Source organism: Vicugna pacos, chromosome 9 (assembly GCF_048564905.1).
Source record: "Vicugna pacos chromosome 9, VicPac4, whole genome shotgun sequence".
NCBI lineage: Eukaryota > Metazoa > Chordata > Mammalia > Artiodactyla > Camelidae > Vicugna > Vicugna pacos.
In genome coordinates this window covers 15,429,742-15,450,658 of record NC_132995.1, presented here as the reverse complement: position 1 = coordinate 15,450,658, position 20,917 = coordinate 15,429,742, and the positions used below count along the sequence as shown (strand labels likewise).

General features: G+C 55.2%; 2 protein-coding genes and 1 non-coding gene across 12 annotated transcripts in view; 2 read left to right on the top strand and 1 right to left on the bottom strand.

Annotated features, from left to right (window-relative positions):
* The first annotated feature begins 110 nt into the window (after positions 1-110).
* Positions 111-1,997, top strand: TMEM147 (transmembrane protein 147). The gene is made up of 7 exons (XM_006217061.3): positions 111-292; positions 368-437; positions 1,005-1,064; positions 1,150-1,286; positions 1,424-1,508; positions 1,594-1,715; positions 1,798-1,997. The coding sequence occupies exons 1-7, from the start codon at positions 216-218 to the stop codon at positions 1,919-1,921; spliced, it is 675 nt and encodes a 224-aa protein (XP_006217123.1). The 5' UTR covers positions 111-215; the 3' UTR covers positions 1,922-1,997.
* A 2,764-nt stretch (positions 1,998-4,761) lies between these two features.
* The window catches only part of ATP4A (ATPase H+/K+ transporting subunit alpha), an 82,781-nt gene continuing 66,625 nt past the window's right edge, over positions 4,762-20,917 (bottom strand). For 7 of the 10 annotated variants that reach the window (XM_072967205.1, XM_072967207.1, XM_072967203.1 and 4 more), the window contains 21 exons: positions 16,819-16,959; positions 16,640-16,699; positions 16,032-16,235; positions 14,848-14,961; positions 14,364-14,616; positions 13,809-14,077; positions 12,962-13,160; positions 12,471-12,580; positions 12,256-12,390; positions 11,595-11,787; positions 10,369-10,544; positions 9,763-9,899; positions 9,525-9,675; positions 9,261-9,429; positions 9,016-9,170; positions 7,759-7,882; positions 7,176-7,321; positions 6,096-6,229; positions 5,589-5,690; positions 5,405-5,496; positions 4,762-5,203 (listed from right to left, as the gene is read on the bottom strand). In XM_072967205.1, the coding sequence (XP_072823306.1) occupies positions 5,175-5,203; positions 5,405-5,496; positions 5,589-5,690; positions 6,096-6,229; positions 7,176-7,321; positions 7,759-7,882; positions 9,016-9,170; positions 9,261-9,429; positions 9,525-9,675; positions 9,763-9,899; positions 10,369-10,544; positions 11,595-11,787; positions 12,256-12,390; positions 12,471-12,580; positions 12,962-13,160; positions 13,809-14,077; positions 14,364-14,616; positions 14,848-14,961; positions 16,032-16,235; positions 16,640-16,699; positions 16,819-16,908 (3,042 nt within the window). In that variant the 5' untranslated portion in view covers positions 16,909-16,959 and the 3' untranslated portion in view covers positions 4,762-5,174. The other 3 variants (XM_072967210.1, XM_072967208.1, XM_072967206.1) reach the window with 3 other exon arrangements.
* LOC116277588 (small Cajal body-specific RNA 13) lies at positions 6,546-6,705 on the top strand. The gene has a single exon (XR_004187083.2).

Here is a 20,917-nt window from a genome sequence, read left to right as displayed (position 1 = left end):
CTCGACCCGCGCGCTCGGCCTGGGTGCCCGGATCCCGAGACTGGCTCCCGCGGGGCGCGGGGCCCAAGACGGCGCCGCGGCGGAGCCCCGTGACGTCATCGCGCCGGCGCCGCGGACTCCCGCTCCCAGAAGGCCGCGCGGGCCGCGGTGGAGGCAGGTGGGCGCCAGGCCCCAAGGCTGAGAGGCGCGCTCCGGCGGGCCGGGCGGCCGGCGCTATGACGCTGTTCCATTTCGGGAACTGCTTCGCCCTGGCCTACTTCCCCTACTTCATCACCTACAAGTGCAGCGGCCTGTGAGTGCCCGGCGGCTGCGGGGCGGTGGGGGGGCGGTGCGGGCCGGGCCCACCCCTCACCGCCCGCTCCTGCAGGTCAGAGTACAACGCCTTCTGGAAGTGCGTCCAGGCCGGGGTCACCTACCTCTTCGTGCAGCTGTGTAAGGTGAGGGCGCCAGCTGTACCAGGCGAGGGCTTGCCGGACCCGGGGCTCCGCCCCCCCTCGCTGCCCCGCCCCACCTCGCTGCCCAGGCCCCCTAGGTGGGGCCGACCCCGGCACTAGGCGCGGGGTCACTCCAGAATACCTGCGGGAGCCGAGCTTGGAAGGGCTGGAACCTGAGGAGAGGTCCCCAAGCAACTTCTATATTGTACGTTTAGTAAAATTGAGAACATTCAGTTGTATGGTTAAGAGGGGTTTGGATACTGTTAAGAGCCGCCAACTAACCCCCAAGGCCCCTCCGGCACTGCTACCAAAGCCCTGGTAGATATCCAGCCCTGGCACCTCCAGGCCTGACCCTGATACCCTGCTGGGCTCACCACAGAACCCAAACTGCCAAGCCTCTACCCACAATCTCCCCTGCTCCTGCCGTCTTGTTCCCATGCTTCGGTCCCTCTTCTACGTGGGCCCACAGAACCTCAGTGTTCTGCTTTCCACATACACACTAACTTCCCACAAAACCCACGTGGTTGATCTCCCTCACCTTGAGGTGACCTCTCTGTTTTCTGGTCTCAGATGCTGTTCCTGGCCACTTTCTTTCCCACCTGGGAAGGCGGCATCTATGATTTCATTGGGGTGAGTGGGGCAAGGAAGGGGGAGGGAATGCAGGAGTGGGGCCCCCTGGCCCCCGTGCTTACTCAAGCCTCAACCTGACCCACAGGAGTTCATGAAGGCCAGCGTGGATGTGGCAGACCTGATAGGCCTAAACCTTGTCATGTCCCGGAATGCCGGCAAGGGGGAATACAAGATCATGGTTGCTGCCCTGGGCTGGGCCACCGCCGAGCTCATTATGTCCCGGTGTGTGCAGCATCCTGGAGCCCAGATTCCTGAGAAAGGACACCTCGGTTCCAGGGGGGTGCTGGAGGGCGGGGGCTCAGATTTTGGGTGCTGAGGGTGTCTGGGTACTGGAGAATCCCTCCCTTTGCCTTCCTCAGCTGCATCCCCCTCTGGGTTGGAGCTCGGGGCATTGAGTTTGACTGGAAATACATCCAGATGAGCATTGACTCCAACATCAGTCTGGTACGCAATTCTGCTCTCCCACACACACCTTTTTGCTAGTGGTTATACTCCTGAGGCCTGGCCCTGATCTCCCGCCTTCCTCCAGGTCCATTACATCGTCGCATCTGCCCAGGTGTGGATGATAACACGCTACGACCTGTACCACACTTTCCGGCCGGCAGTCCTCCTACTGATGTTCCTTAGCGTCTACAAGGCCTTTGTCATGGAGTGAGCTGGGTGGGGATCGAGGCTGGGTCCAAATGGGTTGAATTTTCTATTCTCCCTCCCTCATTGTCATGTTTCCTCACAGGACCTTCGTCCACCTCTGTTCCCTGGGCAGCTGGACGGCACTGCTGGCCCGAGCGGTGGTGACAGGACTGCTGGCCCTCAGCACCCTGGCTCTGTATGTCTCTGTTGTCAATGTGCACTCCTAGGCTTGGTGTCCCAGACTTTCACACACCTTTTCCCTATCTCCAGGTTTCAGTGAAGTAAACAGTGTTTGGAAAGTTGTTTCTGCCTTTATTTCTCTCTGGAACTGTCTACCAATACTATGCTCACCTGGGTCCCAGAAGCCCTTGTTTTGGCTTTGGAGCCAGGTAGACAAGCTGCAAAACTAGCCAGCACTGATTTGTCCTGTGTTTCTAGACCAGTTCCACTGCTCCTTGTTTTCCCAAAGTTGACTAAGGGCTCAGAGAAGACAGTCTTGGAGCAGAGGCAGAGACCAGGGCCCTCAGGGAATAGGTGATACAGCGGAGCTAGAGCCCAAGAGACAGTTCTTGGGGGCTCCTCCTCACAGCCTTAACCTGGTGCTCTCCCACATGGCCCTTCCCTGGCTTGTCACCTCCTAGATCCTGGCCCCAAACTGCCCCGCATCTACCTTTTATATGGCAGCCAAGGGGGTCTATCTGAAACCCTGTCTTACTAGCTCACCCTACCTTGCTTGCAGCCATCTAGGGCTCCATCTTGCACAGCAGTAGTCCAACCGCTTGACCCTTGGTTTTGCCCTTGCGGGCCTGTTTTGTAATTCTGAAGTCCTCAGTGCCCTGACTCAGTTCTGTGGCCCTCAGATTAAATCCTGGCCAGAGTTGTCTTAGGGTAGAGAACAGAGACAGCTGCCCCTGGTAGCAGAGCAGCTGAGCTCACCAATTTGGATGCTGTCCTGGATGCCACCCTCCTCACCCCAGCCCTTCGCAGGTCTGGTAGGGCCAGCTTCCTGCCCCTTTCTCTCCCCTCCCTGAGGGGAATGGGTTAGAAGTGGGGCTTTGAATGTCATGCTTCAGCTCCATCTTGATGCAGATCCTACCAGCCTGGAAGGTGCTCTCCAGCCCTGGTGGTCCCAGTGGGATCCCCCAGGGCATGGAATAGGGCATTGGCCCCCTCCCTCCACTAGGCTGTTGAGGTCCTGCCATAATGTTGTTTACCCCTGGGCCTAGGACGGCACCAAGCACAGCTCTGTTCAGCCCTGCTATGAGTCTCGGTGTTGTCAGAGGGAGCATTTACCCTCAGGTGGGGCACACAATCTGACCCCTCCCCCTCCTCAGTGCTCCTAGTCAAGACAGGGTCCACAGGTTTCTTGGGAGTGCAGTAGTGAGTGATGGTTAGGCCACCTTGACTTTGATATGAAAATGGAGTAGATGGGTGCTCCCCCAGCCCATGTGGGTGGATATGTAATAACATTGCTTTCCTCCATCCCATGCCCCACCTAGACCTTAGCGCACATTGGGACAGTGAAGGTTGCAGGAATAACTATTCAACAACTATCTGCTGAGCAGGGACTCTGATCCAGGCTCCCTGCTGGGGCCACCTGTCTGAAACAGTCCCAGCTTTCATGGGGCTCAGGGAGACAGAACAGAGTGGTTGGGGCTGTAGTGGGGATCCCACAGGCCCTGTTGTGATGGGTGAAGCCCAGTCGGAGTGGTAGGACTGATGAGCTAGACTCAATGACCAGGGCTTTGATGGGAAGAGAGGGCTGTGTCTCCCCTGGAGGAGAGGATGTGTGAGCTGAGACATAAAGGATGAATTAATAGGGCAAAGAGTCCAGGGCCTTTAGGTCAGAAAGGGGGCCTAGGCTTTCCAGTGAAACATAAGAACTGGTGGGAATGAGTTCAAGGGGGCTTGTGAGACTACAGGGGCCAGATCATAGAAGGCTCTGAGGCTGGGCTGGAGAGTTGACTAGGGCCAGTGGGGAACCATGGAAAGTTCTAGGCAGAGGAAGGATGGTCAGTTCTGGCTTTAGGAGGATCTCCATGGCTGCTGTGTGGATGGGGAGACTGAGGCCAGAAGGCCAGGCCTGGACCAGGGCAGGGCAGGGCTGGCAGAGGTAGAAGAAGGGTGGTTAGAAGCAGAGTGGAGATGTGGTGACCAGTGGTCTGTGTTTTTATTTCACTGGATGGGGTGGGGGTGGGTGATGGATGGTAGGAAAATGACAGGTAAGGGAGGAGTCCAGGGTAACACAAGTTTGGGGTTGTAAGCTCTCTGAGGACTGTTTCCCAGGGAGAAGGAAGCACACTGATGGGACAGTAGGTGGGACCAGGTTTGGAGGATGATGGAGAGACCAGTGTGGGTCCCCATGGACATGTAGGGTAGGCTGGAGACAGCTGTGGGCACCACTGCAGAGGCAGAACAGGCCAGTGGTGGTGGGAGTGGGGAGACTTGCTGAAGAGGAAGGAGAAGCTTGAGGTCCAGCCACAGAGACTCTTGTCAAAGAAGGAGGAAGAGAGGCAAGAAAGGGGGACCGGGAAAAGGATTGGCAAAGTGGGGGGCAGTGTGGACAGGGGAGTTTCCAGTAGTTGGAGAGTTAACTTTAGGTGAGAGGGTTGTGAGCAGGGGTCCTGTGACTTTAGCCTCCAGGAGTGGGTCAGGACTGACCAGTGATAGGGCGCCCCGTGCAGCTGCAAAGGCGTGAGCAAGCAGAATCAGAGTGGAGACATCTGAGAAGGGTAGAGGGCAGGGGCTGCGTGAGGTGGAAAGAGGGAGAGTGGGTGCTGAGAAAGGAGAGCCCAGAGGTGGTGTTAGCTAGTGGGGTGGTTAAAGACACCGTACTGAAGGGTGCCTGTGGTCACATTCAGCTCACCTTGAAATGCTGTAACCCTAGGCAAAGAAATGGGAATTCATTCCCCTAAGGAACATTTACTGAGTAGCCACTGTGTGCCAGACTGTGTTCTAGGAACTGGAGATACAGTCTGGAACAGAGCCTCTAAGTTGCAGGATTCTGGCCGACAAAAGAGGTTCATGAAAAAACACTTAAGATGATGCCCAACACCAAATAAAAACAGTCAGTGTGAGCTGGTTTATTACTATAACAGACATGAGTGCGTTCTTAAAGAAGAGCCCCCAGGCAGCCCTCTTACTGGCCTGGAGTCCCAAGGAGAGACCCACCTCATAGGATCTGCTAGCTCCCATTCCCCATCAAAGCCCCCTCACCCTCTCTGGTGGGGGCTTCCCTGAGGCCAGCCCAGAGGACTGGGTCTAGGGACTGCTCCTCCAGGAGGGCCCCTTGAGGAGGGGGAGGGGGAGGGGGAGGGTCCCTTCAAGGTTGAATTGCCATGGGCTGCAAGGGCAGACACAGGTAGGGCTGGGGCTCTTGACTGCTTAGATGTTTGGTAGCTGTCCAGAGGGTCCCTTGTGTTCCCCCACCCCCGCCCCCACCACTGTGTGTGCAAAGATGGCTTGGAGGCAGCGGTCCCTCTAATAATAGAGTTCCTGGTCCCACCAGCCTGGGAGAGAGAGAGAAAGGAGACTCAGTGCTGGGGGGATTCGGGTCAGGGGTGGGAGCCAGGGACTCAGAGCTTATGGATCAGGGGTGGTTTGATATGGAGGGTCAAGGGCTTGGAGGTCAAATATTGAAAATCAAAGGTCAGGGCTGCTCTGAGAATGTTCCAGCCCTCCACCCCCAGATCCCAGGTCTCCACACTCACTCCCTGGGCAACAGCGGACTCCAAGTTTCCGAATCTCATCATAGACGAAGATTAGGATGCCATAGGGCATGGGGACCAGCCACCACTGGTACCTGAAGGCACAGGCGAGATGGCAAGGTAAAAGCTATCCCCGGGTCTGTGTCCTGCATGCCCACCCCTCTTCTCACAGCTCACAACACCTCACCGAATGGGCATGAAGTTGAAGATGTTGGGCATTCCAGGGCAGTAGCATAGGAAGCAGCCAATGCAGACCTGGAACACGATGGCAATAACCAGGATCCTGTTCCTGCAGGTGGAGCAGGATGGGACAGGCTCAGGCTGACAGCCTCAGGACAAAGATAGGCCATGGGGACCAGATGGAAATCGGTACTGAGTCAAAGGAGGTCAGATGTCATCAGCAGGGAGATGTTCTAAACATTTAACACTGGCATAGCCCAAACCTCTCCAACAGTGGACGCCGGCCCTGTCAGCATCACCCCTTTAGTTGATGCAACATCGAGGGGCCAGTTGAGAGGCCCATGGTGGAAGCTATTGGCCAGCTGTCGATAAGGTATCTTAGCACATGGCACCAGCATCCAGTGCTGGTGTTTGCCAGCTGCAGTAAGCCCTGGTCAGGATCTGTTGGGAGCTGGGACCAGGGCTTAGAGGGCAGGGTGGGGTGGGGGGTGGGGCTGGGGCCAGCCGGGGACACCTGAAGAAACCCTGCTGGAAGGCAGAGAGGCGGCGTGTCTTGCGGATAAGGACGTCGGCAATCTGGCACATCTCGATGCTGATGAAGAACACAGTGTAGCAGGTATACTGCTGGTACAGGCGCTGCCGGAATGTCTGTGGGCCAGGAGGGAACAAAAGCAGCCTGAGCCCAGGCAGAGAGCCTCTCAGGGCCTGGGGCCATGAACCCCTAAATGCTCTGAGGCTGGGGTGCAGAGAGAATAGAGATGCAGGATCTGCCAGGTTTGCAGGACTCCAGAGTGTGGGACTAGAAACTTGGTCTAGCAGAGCTTGGATGTCAGTGCCTGGGCAATCAGTGGGTTGGGCCAATTGCTTTCATAATGGAAAGAGGGATGTAGAATTCCCTGGGCACCAGAAAAGAGGCACCTGTGAAGGGAATCAGAATCCTGAGGCAGAATTTGCCAAGTCCAGTGACTCCAAGGCCCTGGCAGATGGCAAAAATGAATGAAGTGGGCCAGGTGGGCCTTTGAGGAAAAAGGCACATGCCTCATTTAAAAAGGGCAGCCACTTGCAGTCAGATATTGTTTAACAGATGGAGTGGTTTCTGTTGGACACTAAGTACTGCTACAAACTGAAAAAAAAAAAAAGGGCAGCCACTATTCAGTCCATTTCTTCAATATAACTATTTTTATATATACCAGCTAGCTATGTAAGGAACACTTACTATGCTCCAGGTACCAAGTGTTTCACGCGTATTATTTAATCTTCCCAATAATCCTATGAAGTAGATTGGTGGTATTCAAACTTCAACACACATCAGAATCCCCAGAAGAGCTGGTTGAAACACAGGTTCCACCCCTAGAGTATCTGACGCCAGAGATCTGTTACTGGTAGGGCAGAGAGGACCCATCTGCAGCCGGGGTCATCAGAAGCAGGAGTTTGGAGCTCGAGGGCCCCTTACCCCAGAGCTGGCAGAGAGCCTGGGTGTCTGGGAGGTTCTGGCTGAGCTTAATCACACGTGGAGGAGTGAGTGTGGGCCACATTCAAGGTGGGTGGCATTGGAAACGAGGAACTCATGGAATGGGGCAGGGTAGGGGCTCACCCACTCCTGGCCATAGCTGTCCTGCAGATCTTGTAGGTGGTGGTCCTCCCACTGTGGCCGCAGCCCCACACACAGCAATGGGAACCAGCCCTCCTGGGCCATGGCCGTGAAGTAGTCAGTGAAGCCGGCAAATGACTGGATGGCACCTGAGAGACAGGCAGGGAGACACAGGGAGACAGAGATGGAGACACAGAGAGGCAGGGTCAGGGACACACACACAGAGACAGGAGCACAGAAACTAGCATGGAGACAGACAAGAAGACAAATAGTGACAGACATGGAGGAAGAGATACAGAGAAAAGGACTCCCAAGACAGTGCGACAGGGACATGAGAGTCAGGGACAGAGACACCCAGAAAGCCCCCAAGAGACAGGAGGCATTGATCCTGAGACCAGGTCTGGAGAATGAGGCCAAAGACAGGAAGGGACATGGGAGACCATAGAGACAATCATGTGCAGACAAGGACTCAGAGAATGACAGAGAACTAGGGTCAAACACAGGCACTGAGATCCAGAACAAGCCAGAGCCCCAGTTAGAGCCCCATGCAGCCCTGCCAGAGAGCCCAGCCTCCCTGGGTGCACACCGATCTGGAAGTAGGAGTAGGCAGCCAGGGGCTCGTTGACCAATCGGTCACGCTTCGGGTTCCGTGGACGCAGGTGCATGATGTCACTCTCGGCCTTCTCATATGCCAGGGACACAGACGGGAACTGGGCACAAGGGGAAGGAACCAGGGTTGAGGGTTTGCCTGGGCCCTTGTCCAGATGCCCTGGAGCCCCCCTACCCACAGCAGGGGGCAGGGATAGAACTGAGGTTAGGAGGCAGGACCCACAGGGACCACAAAGCCACACCTGCCTGGACAGCCTGAATCCAGCTGGCCTTTGTCAGGAATGCTGGCATGTCCAGTCCACATGTGTGTCCACATCTGTCCTGGTGTCCATCTCCATCAGAACATCTGCATTTATCTCGGCTATTATGTGTTCTCTTTCTCTGCCTTCCTCCCTCCCTTCCTCCCCTTCCCCTTCCTGTCTGTTTCTTCTCTGGCGTCCTCTGGTCTCGGCCTGTTTCCCTGCTGCACTCTATCTCTCTTTCTGTCCCCTACTCTCTTCTTTTTATTCCCATCTCTAGTCTCTTTCTCTGTGACTGCATCTCTGTGTCCCTGTCTCTGTCTCTCTCTACCTGTGTCCTCCTCCCCCACCACATCTGTTTGTGACCACAGAGTGGCAGCAGAGTGTACCGACTGCCTGGGCTTGAATCCCAGCTGTGACATGGGACAAGCCGTTCAACTGGTCTATGCCTCAATTATCTCATCAGTAAAATGGGGGTGATAAACAGATAAAGTTCATCTCATAGTGTAGTTATGAGGAAAAAAGTAATAAACGTGTGACTGGCCCAGAGTAGACACTATGTAAGCATTGTTGAATAAATACATTGTGACATGGCCATGCATCTGGCTGCATTCGTGGCTGTGTCTGTGGCTCTTTCCTGTCTGTCTGCCTTGGGGTCTATCTGATACTCTTTATCTGTCCATGTCTGTTGTGGGATGTCTGTCTGTGATCCAAGTTTAGCCAGATTTCTATGTCTGTTAAAATCTCTGTTTAAGTGTCCATATCTGAGTCCGTGTGTGTCCATGAGTCGGCCCATACCTACCTGAGTGTCCACCTGCGTGTCCATGTCTGTAATTCTGTCCGTGGCTACCTTCCTACCTGCCCGTGTGTCCCCATCTGGCTGTCTGTATCACTGTGTCCAAGAATGTCTGTAATGGTCTCTGTCCATCATACATGTCTGTGGGCATATGTCTCTGGGCACTATGTGGGTGGGGCCATCAGGACTGTAAACTCACGATGTCAGTACAGAGTTCTATGAAGAGGATGGTGATGCACCCGAGGGGCAGGGGCACGCTGACAGTGATGTAAATGAGGTACGGTGTCAGTTCAGGGATGTTCTTGGTCAATGTGTAGGCGATGGACTTTTTCAGGTTGTCAAAGATCAGCCGGCCTGTGGGGGTACAGCAGGGACCTCAGCCTTCTCGCAGCCCCCTTCCTCCTGTGCCCACACTGCCTGCCCCCATCTCTGACCGGCCCGGACCCTGCTCCACGCCTGTCACAATGGAGGCAAAGTTGTCATCCAGCAGGATCATGTCGGCTGCATTTTTGGCAGCGTCTGAGCCAGCAATGCCCATGGCCACACCGATGTCTGCCTTCTTCAGGGCTGGGGAGTCATTCACACCATCTCCCGTCACAGCCACAATTGCACCCTGCAAACAGTGGGTACAGGTGGGTGGGTGGTCAGTGAGAGAGCAACCTAGGGCCAGCCTAGCCCACCTGCCTGGCTTCATGAGCAGGGTCGCACCAGTCGCTGGCAGCTCTCCACAATCACCAGCTTCTGCTGGGGACTGGTACGAGCAAACACCATCTCAGGGTGGGTACGCAGTGCTTCTACCAGCTCTGATGGGTCCATGTCCTTCAGCTGCATGCCATTGATCACACAGGCACGGGCATCCCTAGAGAAGGAGGTAGGAAGTGATCACTGGAACCTTAGTCTCTCTGGGGTGTGGGAAGAATCACAGGGAGGGCTGAAGGGGGCTTACTTCCGATTAACCTGGTCCACAGGCACACGGAGGCGAGCAGCGATGTCCTCCACCGTCTCACTGCCTTCTGAGATGATGCCCACGCTGGCTGCAATGGCCTTGGCTGTGATGGGGTGGTCGCCCGTCACCATGATCACCTGTGGGGGGAACCATCAGACCCTTGACCTCTTCAGGACAGCCCACTCTCACTGTCCTCCCCAGTGGATATACCCCAGCCACAGAGATTGGTTCAGGGATGAACATGTGACCCAATCTTGTACAACTGCAAAAGAGGCACTCTTTTCTTGGGGTGGGGGATGGCTAAAGAGGTGGGATGTAAGTTGGAGCTACTGGAGGGTGGTCATCTTTATCCACCTAAATGGAGGGACTGCTTGAGAATAAAACCAGCAGAGCTGTGACATGGAGAAAGGCAAATTCTTAATGACATTGCACTCATGGATCCAGCTATACCTGAACCTTCAGTGCCCAGAATTTTTCAATTCTTGAACCAAGATAGCTTTTGTGGTTCAAGTAATTTTCAGGTGGGTTTCTGTCACAGGGTTCCTCATCCCCAAATACTGCCATCCTCTGTCCTCACCCTGCCTGGTCCTCTCCCCAGTGGCATACCCGGATGCCTGCTGTGCGGCACTTGAGCACAGCATCAGGGACGGTGGCCCGAGGTGGATCTATCATGGATACGAGTCCCGCAAAGCACAGGCCACTGGTTGGAAAGTTCATGGCCTCCACGTCGAAGGCATAGCCATGCGGGTAGTCCTTCTCATTCATGTAGAGCTGACAGAAGCCTGACCAGAAAACAGGGAAGTCAGAGAGGAATCCTGGGTGGGCTCTTCCATAGCAAGGGCAGCTGATGAGTAAGATAACCAGGTGCCTCACACCCAGCACCTATGGATGCCTGATCCTGTGCTGAATCCTTCATTCACATTACAGTCGGCCCTCTGGGGTTGGGTTCCACATCCATGGATTTAATCAACTGTGATCAAAAATATTTGGAAAAAAATTCCATAAAATTTCAAAAAGTAAAACACATTTGCCACTCACCGGCAACCACTTACATAGCATTTACATTGTATTAGGTATTAGAAAGTTGTATGCAAATACTATACCATTTCATATAAGAGATTTGAACAACCACAGATTTTGGTATCTGTAGAGTGAGGGTGTGGGGGAGTGTGGCAGGTGTTCCAGAATCAATTCCTGTGGATGCTGGAGGAACAACTGTATCTGAATCCATCCTCACAACAACTCCGTGAGGCTATTAGCAACCTCATCTTGCAGATGAAGAAACTCAGGTTTAGAGAAGGGACATTTCTTGCCAGATGTCACACACCAAGTAAAGATGCAGAACTGGACCACAGGTTTGTGCCTTCCAGGGTTAAGGCAGGGGTTAGGGATGTTTAAGGAGTCAAGACAAAAACTGGGAGAGGAGTGTCAGGAGTCAGGACCAGTAAAAGTCTTGGGGAAAGTTTTGAGTTGAGGCAGGGACTGGGGAAGGTCAAAGAATCAAGAGGAGGACGCTGAAAGGCAGAGGTGAAAGCAAGGGTGGATGATCATTGGGGCAAGAGTTAGGAAAAATCAAGGGTTCACAGGTCAGGTTGGGATAGGTAAGGTCCAGGTGAGCACAGGTTGGGATGGGTTGAATCAAGGTAGGAACTGACAGGGCTCAGGACTGAGATATGGAAAGTCAAAGATGAATGTGCAGATTGGGGCAGGTCAGCTGTCAACCAATGATGGGGAAGATTAGGGTCAAGGCTGGGCTATGAACACTGGGCAGGGTCTGTGCTAGCTCCTCCTTGTACACGGGTTCACCCTCTCGGCCGGCTTGGGGGTCTCACCCAGGACTCGTTCACCCAGGCCTCCCAGGCTGAGGTAGGCAGTCTGGAAGGCCTCGCGCCATTGCTCATCCAGTGGCAGCTCCTGGCCCTTGATGAGGATGGAGCTACAGCGCTCCAGCACGCGCTCAGGGGCGCCCTTCATCACAAGCACGTGCCTCGGGTCGCGTGGGTCCTCCAGTGTGTGGATGGACAGCTGCGGGCGGTAGAGGAGGCGGTGTTGTGGGCGAGGTCAAGGGAGAGGGGCGGGGCTTGGCTGACAGCGCTGCCCGTAGAGCCTTGGGAGGGGGCAGGTGGCCATGGAGGGTGAGGGGCTTGCTTGCTGGGTAGGTCCTTGTTGTGGGCTGAGGATTGGGGCCGGCCTGGGGGCGTAGGTAGGGGCCTGGGCGTGGGAAATGGGCAGAATTAGGGCCGGAGTTGAGCTGGGGCTGGATTTGGTTTGGGAGCGTCTTCCCACCGAGGGCCTGACAGCTGAGAGCCGGAGGAGCGCCCTAGCTCTCGGTGGGCTTCGGCTGTGGGCGGGACAGGAGATGTGGGTGGGGTTTGGCTGTGGAGTGGGAGGGGACTGAGAGCGAAGCCTAGCCGAAGGCCCGCGCTGAATGGGGGGGGGGCATAGTAGGCGGGGCTTGCTGTGGGCTGGACTGGGGCCGCGGCAGGTGCACACCTGGAACTTGTTGGTGGAATTGAAAGGGATCTCGCAGACTTTGGGGAAGCGCTCGCGGTAGCCCATGGAGTTGCCCAGCGTCAGCTCCGAGAACTTGAGCAGCGCAGTCTCGGACGCGTCTCCTATCACGATGCGCTGGGAAAGAGGGCCAGGGTCAGGAGAGATCCTGGCTGTACCAGGCTCTCGGGATCCCCCGAGTTCCCCGGGGCTCTCACCTTGGGCACGGGCACTGCGTCCTGGCCGGACTTGAAGGCAGCGCGGTTGCATAGGGTGAGCACGCGGCACAGTGCCCGCCACGTCTCCGAGGACTGATCAAACGTCTGCCCTAGAGGTCAAGCGTCCAGGCTGGGGCCGCGAGGAGGCTCTCCCATATCAGAACCAAGCCCATCCCTCTAAATTCAGGATTGGATCCCAGCCCCAGACCTGGGTGGGACCCAAACCCTACCTCTTACCCTGGGACGAAGCCTTCCCTCCAGACTCAGTAAAAGTCTCCTATGAGCAATACCAAGCCCCTTCACAGACCTGGAGCTGAGCCCTCTCCCTGGACCCAGGACCCACGACCTGGCCCTTTCCCAGATCGAATGGAGCTCCCTCTCCATTAAGGCAAAGCCCTTCCCAGGCTCCCTTCAGTAACCTCGGAGCTCCCATCCAGGACTCCACCCTCTACCAGATCCTGCCCCAGGGCCTGTCTCCTCCCACCCCACACCTGACTGGTCTTCCGTGGTGTCTGCGGAGTGGATGTGGTTGTCGAACCACAGATGGGACACAGTCATGCGGTTCTGAGTAAGGGTCCCCGTCTTGTCAGAACAGATCACTGACGTGGAGCCCAGGGTCTCCACTGCTTCCAGGTTCTTGACTACACAGTTCTTGCTGGCTAGCCGCTTGGCTGTCAGGGACAGGCAGACCTGGGGGAAAGATGAGAAATGCAGGCTCAAGGACGAAGACTTGCTTCCCTCCTTTCACAGCACTGGGGATCCTTCACCCTAGCCACAGCACTGTGTATGCTGCATTCCTCTGCCCAAACCAGGCTTTTTCTTGCCTCCAAGCTTCTGTCCAGCCTGCGCTTTCTACTTGGGATGCCTCCCCAATCTGCCCAGATAAACGTAGCCAGGCCCCTCTCTAAGCTGCCCTAGCTGAAGTTCTATGAATTCTCTTGTCAACATAATCAAAATGAGAAAACTAACATTCCCTGGGACTCCCTTGGCCGGGCCTCAGGCTGGGTGCTGACTGTTGAAAGCCACTCACAGCCTTTCAACACCAGACCTCAGCCTTCTCCTGTCAAAGTCCCTGCCTGTTCATCTCTGAGACCTCAGTGTCTGGCACAGGACTTAGTCAGAGTCACCTGGGTCAGTGTTTGCTGAATAAAAGGGAAAGGTGGAGAGGTTGGTTTGGGGGTGGGGGGAGGATAGGTGATGGGAAGGAGGATGGATGGATGGGAGATGAATGGATAGATGGACATTTAGGGAGCTGTTGAACGGAAGCCTGGATGAATGGAGAGACAGGCTGGCAGGCCTATGAGCTCCCTGCACCCCTCTTCTGCTTCCCTGACTCACCGTGACAGTGGCCAGCAGCCCCTCAGGCACGTAGGCTACCACGATGGCCATGAAGAAGACCATGGCTCGCAGGAAGGTGTAGCCGATGCACATGGCCACCACAAAAAATGTGCCCCCAAAGAGGATGGCCAGGCCTGCGATGATGTCCACAAAATGCTCAATTTCGATAGCGATGGGTGTCTTCTCATTTTCTACTCCCGAGGCCAGTGTTGCGATGCGCCCAATGATGGTGCGGTCACCTGTGTTCACCACCAGGCCTTGTGCTGTGCCTGCGGTGGGGCCAAGAGGGAGACTCAGGGCTGGGTGGGCAGCACTGGGGGCGTGCATGGCAGTGTGAACTGAAGGAGGGGCAGTCATGGAAGGCAGTGGAGGCAGTGTGACTTGGGAAAGGGGTAAAATGGTGGGAGCTAGAGAGGCAGTGTGACCCCAAGAGGTGGCAGTCACTGAAGTGGGGAGGCAGTGTGTCTCAGAAGGGAGCAGAGGAGGGGAAGTGGAGGCAGTAATGGGGGGGTGGCAATGTGGTCAGCTGGGCAGGCAGGCGGGGATCTCACGGACCCTCAAGGCACATGGTGGAGAAGAAGGCGATGTTGCGGGTCTCCAGGGGGCTCTCATGTGTGCACTCGGGCGAGCGGGTCTGCGGCTCAGACTCTCCGGTCAGTGAGGAGTTGTCCACCTTGCAGCCCTGGGCCTGGAGGATGCGGATGTCGGCTGGCACTCGATCCCCGCCTTTCATCTCCACCAGGTCGCCCACCACGAGCTGATTGGCATTGATCTGGAACTTGTCCCCGTCTCGGATCACAGTGGCTTGCTGTGGGGCAAGGGCACCAGAGTTGAGGAGGGCGAGGGGTGGGGGTGGAAGTTGCTGAGTGCCATGGGGATGTAGGAAGGGGAGGAGAGGTGAGGACCTGTGGGGAGAGATGGAGGCCAGGGCTGAAGGGCTGCTTGGGCCTGGTGGGAAGGGCCCCAGAGAGAGGCCAGGAGCCTGCCTGCACCAGCGTGGAGACTTGGAACCTGATGTGGCTGGGGGCTGGGGACCCACCTGGGGCACGAGGTTCTTGAAGCTGGCAATGATGTTGGTGCTCTTAAACTCCTGATAGTAGCCAAAGCAGCCGGTGACCACAACCACAGCGATGAGGGCCAGTGCCAGGTACAGCTGGGGGGGAGGGGATGGGTTATGACTAGGGGCTGGGAGCTCCCTGCACGAGGCCACCCATTTGCTCTCTGGTCCCCTGGTGGTTCCCCTCCTGGGTGTGACTGGTGTCCCTGTCCCCACATCCCACATCCAACTGCCCTGCATTCTCAGTGTCTTGTGTCCTTGTGTCCATACATGCCATATTCTCTGGCCCCTGTGTCTCCATGTCCTATGACTTGTGCCCAGTGTCACTATGCACCTTGGTGGTCTGTGTTCCCTTTTCCTGTGCCCCCAGGTCTTGCATTCCACCCTCGTCCTCTGTCTCACATTCCCATGTCCTACAGTCCCTGTGTTCCAAGTTTCATATTCTGTGTTTTCATAATCTGTGTGCCATCCTCTGTGTCCCCTGTGCCCATACAGTTCCTGGCCCTCACGTCCCCCTTTCCATGTGTGCTGCAGGTCTCATGCTTCATATTCGGTGTCCTCCACGATCCATGCCCCCTGTTCCAAATTCCAAGTCCCTATGTCCGATGCCTTCTCATGTCTGTGTATCCTTGAGTCTCCATCCTGTGTCACAAGTCCTATGACTTTTCAAACCCTTGTTCAATATCACATGTCCCTAAGCACCTATGTCATATATCCAGTGTCCTCTTGCCCTGCCTTCACTAGTCTCTACATGTCTATGCTTCAGTGTCTAATATCTCATTTCTCTCCATGCACTGTGCCCTGAGTCTTGTGTTCCCATGCCCTTGTGACCCATGTCTGAGTCCCAGCGTACCCTGTGCCCTCTGTCTTTGGTTGATCCCATGTCCTCACGTACTCTGTTTCTTAAGTCTCATATCCTAAGTGGTTTTAGATCTCTACCAATGTCTTCCGTCTCTGAGACACATTTTCTCCTGGGTCCCCCATCACCTCTGTCCTTGAGCTTATTCCATATCCCAATGTCCTTTGTCCCCTACGATGTCTTAGAGCTGCATTTCCTTGTCTCTATATCCCCATCTATGTCACTCGTGTCCTGAGTCCCATGCTCAATGTCCCCTGCCCCCCAGGTCCCTGTGTCCGACCTCAGGCCCCCAGCACCCTCCACTCACGTTGTCATCCGTGGTGAGGTCACCCTCGCTGGCCTGGATGGCGAAGGCAATGAGGCAGATGGCTGCAGCCACCCACATGAGGCACTGCAGACCGCCTGCCAGCTGCCGCGCAAACTTGACGTACTCGGGGGTGCCCCGCGGCGGCTTCAGCGCGTTGGGCCCATCTCGCAGCAACAGCTCCGCGGCCAGGCTGGCAGACAGGCCCTGGGGACGGGGCGGGGCGGGGTGGGGTGGGGTCGCGGTGGTCACTGAGGGCTCTCTCATCATACACTCCTCGGTGGGTCGCTCTTCTGCCTCCATCTCCTTCCCCTCCCCCTTCCCTCTCCCTCTCCTCCACCTTCTTCATTTCTCTCTCCATCTTTGTCTCTGTTCCTGCCCCTTTCCCCTTCCCTCCTTCGTGTTTCTTTCTTCTCTCCCATCTTTCTCTCTCTCTTTCTTCCTGCTGTCTCTGCCTCCATCTCTCTTTCTATCTCTTTTTGTTTGCTTCTCTTTCTCTGTCTCTTTCTGTTTGGCCTTTTCTCTCCAATGCATTTCCCCCCTTCTCTCTCTCTCTCTCTCTTTCTCTCTTTCTTTCCTCTGCACCCACCCCTCCCTCTGCCCCAGCTCACCTTGGTCGCGCTGGTCTGGTATTTCTGTTCCAGCTCCGCCACTGACAGCTGGTGGTCATTCTGTATGGTGGGGGCAGGACACTCGCTGTCTGGCTCTCGTGGGTCCCCACCCCCGCCCTTGCCCAGTCTTGTCTAGCCCCCTGCCCAGCCCCCAACCCAGCCCCCTGCCCCAGGCTCACAATCTCCATCTCCTTCTTCATGTTCTCGAGCTTCTCCTTCCTCTTGCCTCCTCCACCTCCCGCCTTCTTCTTGCTCATCTTGGCTGCCATGTCTCCACCAGGCCCAGGACCCAGCTCCACCTGGTACAGCTCGTAATTCTCCTGGGGTCAGATGGGGAAGGCATCAGATCTCACTGGAACCCCTGCCTTCAACCTCCACCCCTGGACCCCTGATCCCACTCACTGCCTTCCCCATGGTGCCCGGTACAGCCGCCCTGCTTTGCCGAGACAGAGCCTGGGGTCTGGACCAGCCCTGATATACCCAGGGAGGGAGGAGGTGGAGCAGGGCAGGCCTGATTACAGCTGATTACGGGGCTCCTTGGGGTGACCTCCAGGCCTGGGCAGCTTGGGCATTCCCAGCCTGCCCGGACCCCATCACAACCTGCCACTGAGATCAGGGAACCACTGGGAGTAGCCATACTAACAACAACAGGAATAGCAAACACATGGTGCTCATTATGTGCCTGGCACTGTGCCAAAGCCTGTCATCTATTAACTTATTTAATCTCACAACTACCCTTTGAGGTGGGTACCACTCTTACTCCCTACCCCCATTACAGATGGGGAGACTGTGGCCTGGAGCAGTGAAGTCACTTGCAAGCGACGATGTGAAAGAGTCAGGACCCAGAACCAGGCAGATGGCTGCAGTGTCCTCTTTTAAGCCTCAGAGCAGGCATCAGACACCTGGCGGGGAGGGCGCCCACAGAGGTCGCTGTAACAGCTGCCGACCAGGGAGCACTTACTCTGCGCTGGGTCTGCCCTGTGTGTTTGCTCGAATGTTTCCTTAGCTCCTCACAACAGCCTTACAGTTATGTTCTCTTTTTAGCCCCCATAGTACAGGTGAGGAAACCGAGGTGCAAAGAGGTTAAGGACTTGGCCTAAGGTTGAGATGATTCAGTTTCCAGGACAGGATTCCAGCCCAGGTTTGACCCCAGGAGCCTGGTTCTTATAGGGTACCACCGGAGAAAACACCCAAACAGCAGCAGCGCCAAGCACGTCTGGGGACTGCACGTGTGTGACCTCATGGGTCCTTGCAACAAACCCCTCTGAAGATGACACTATGATTCCTTTGTGCAGAGCGGGAATAGGAGGCTCGGAGGACCCCAGAGGCACTCCACACTCCAGACAGAGCCATCACAGCCGTCAATCGTGCCCTCGCCCCCAACCCAACCTGCTCAGATGGGGAAACCAAGGTGCAAAGTGGGGAAAGGATGTGTCTAAGAGGCCTGGCTCAAGCTTGGTGCTTGGTGCCAGGTTGGAGGTCTGGAGACCCCCCTCCGAACCCCCAGGGAGGGACCTTCACAGGCAGCAGGGAGGGGCTGGCCTGGTGGAATGGTGGGTATCTTGATACCTCTTGCTTGGGCCTCACAGGGTGGATGTGTCTCCAGGGGCAAAAGTGGGCAGATCCGATAAGATAATTGCCTTGGCGATGTCCTTCCCTCTGCGGTAGGTCATCTGGGAAAGCTGAAGCTGTGGAACAGCAGGAGGCCCCACCCCCACCCCGCCTGGCTGTCCCCAACCTGCTGCAGGAAACTGCAAGAGAGGAGGTAGGGCCCAAGTCACCCTCACTGCCCCTGCCATGAGTCCATGCGCTGAGCCTTCTCTATGAGCCACGTGTGTAAAGCAGCTGTGTCACTCCACTGCTTACAGCCCTCCAAGGACTTCCCTTCTCTCTCAGAATAAACTCCAAAATCGTTCCTGCAAGATCTGGCCTCGGTTCACCTCTCCCAGCTTGGTCTCTGCTACAGATCCACTGGCACTGGCCTTGCTATGCTTTGTACAGGCCAAGGTCATTCCTGCCCCAGGGCCCTTGTACTTGCAGTTCCTTCTGCCTGGTCCTGTCTTCCTTAGATATCAGCATGGCTTTTTCTCATCGCCAGGTCTCAGTTCATATGTCCATATGTTCAGGGTGTCCTCACTTGTAATACTGCACCTCATCAGGCTCCATCCCCTGACCCTGCTTTACTCACACCCCTTATCCCAACCTGACACTTGTTTGGTGTCAATCTTGTCCTACTAGAAGGAAGACTGGGACCTGTTTGTGTCTGCTGCTATACGCACAGCACCCAGAACTGTGCCCTCGGACACACAGGAGATGCTCAGCAGTCACTGTTGGATGTTGAACAGGATTTATCTCACCCATTGGTCGGGAATATTCACTAACAAACCTGGAGACCCTCAGGAAAATCTCAGTCATTGGAAACTCCTCTGGTGTATCCAGAGCCTGGGCAGATATGGGGTCGTGTCTGCAGATTAGAGAAGCCCACAGCCTAAGTCACAGATGGAGAGACCAAGGCACCATCACTGGCAGGGATGGCTGACCTGTGATACTGTGCAGACCTGTCAAAACTCAGAAACTGTCCTTCAGTCCCTGCCTCACTTGTTTTTCTCATTTCTTAGTTTTATTGTTTTGTGTTCATTTTCAATGTTTTAAGTATTTCAGACCTACAAGTTACGGGGATAGTAAAAAAGAACACCTGCCTACCCTTCACCTAAATTTAGTGATTTTACCACATCTATGCTTGATAGATAGATAGACAGACAGGCAGATAGATAGATAGGTTTTTTAAAGTTTTGCCTGAATCATTTGAGAGTAAGTTGGAGACAGGATGCTTGTTTACCCTTAAATAGTTAGGCATGTGTCTCCTATGAATAAGGACACTCTCTTACGTAACCACAGTCCAATGATCAAATTCAGGAAATTAACATTGATATGACATTATTAACAGATCTAGAGGATCTATTTGAATTTCCCCAGTTTCCCCTCTCATGTCCTTTTCTTGGTCCAGGATCCAATCCAGGACCGCACTTGACATTTAGTTGTCCTGGCTTCTTGGTCTCCTCCCATCTATGACATTTCCCCCGTCTTTCCTTGTCTTCCATGACCTTGACATTTCGGAAGAGTATCCACTATTTTGTAGTTTCCCTCTATTTGGGTTTGCTGATGGGTCCTCGTGACTGGATTCAGGTTGTGCCCTGTTGGCAGGAGCACAGCGGTGATGTGTGTCCTCCTCTGAGCCTCATGTCAGGGCAGGCTTCATTTTTTAGTCTTTAAGGGATCCGGAATGGGGTGGACATTGGTGACTGTCAAGAGGCTTAGGGAATGACCAGAGGGCTAGCCTACGATCCATTTATTTTCTGCTCAAAACACCGTCACAGCCACGGCTGGTGCTCAGCTGGACTGGTGATTCAAGTAATGGAAACATGGCCACCACCTGAGTCCCCAGACTTCCCACACCCAGCCCAACGACCCTGCTCCGGCCACATGGCCAGGTCCATTCTCACTGTGTCAGTGCCCAGGCATGTTGACAGTTCAACAGTTTTACCAGTCCTCCTGATGACACAGCCTTTAGATGCTACTCAAGTTCTGTGTCTTTGTGGGGTGGGGGTGGGGGTCTTTGCTTGTGTGCTTATTTTTTCACTGTGTGTCCAAGCAACCCTAACCCTGTCTGGGAGGTGTTGCCCACAGGCAGGATCTGGACAGAGCAGGAGGGGCACCAATGTTGGCACCTGGAGCAGAGCCTGGGCGGACTGCCATGCGGGGAGGGGACGAGCAACTCCCGGCACGACTTAGGGGCAAAGACTTCTCACCAGAAGGTTGCAAGCGTGACACAACCCACTTAGCACAGTAGCGCTAGATTTCTCTGAGCTGGGGGCATTCGGATCCCTAAGACTTTTTAGAGAGAAGTGAGTGGTCAGAACTGAAAATTTCTTTCCTGTGAAAGAGAGAGCAGAGGACAGATTAACTGGATGGTGAACATTCGAGTGGGTTTTCAGGGGAATTTGTACAAGAGTTCCTAGAATCATGAGCACCCATACTCTCAGGGACTCAGCATCCTACAGGCCTGCTGGGATCAGACCCCTGGCTGTGCTGCCTCCTCCCCACGTGCCACTTGCCCTTTTTGTGCTTGAGGATGTCTGTTAAAATTATCATTTGGAGACCCTGGCCCATGAAGTTACCTCTGCCTGAAACACTCACACTACATCCTCCCCACATTCAACTACCCCTCATCTTCTCGGCTGCAGAGCAGACATCCCTTCCTCCAGGAGATCTTCCTGG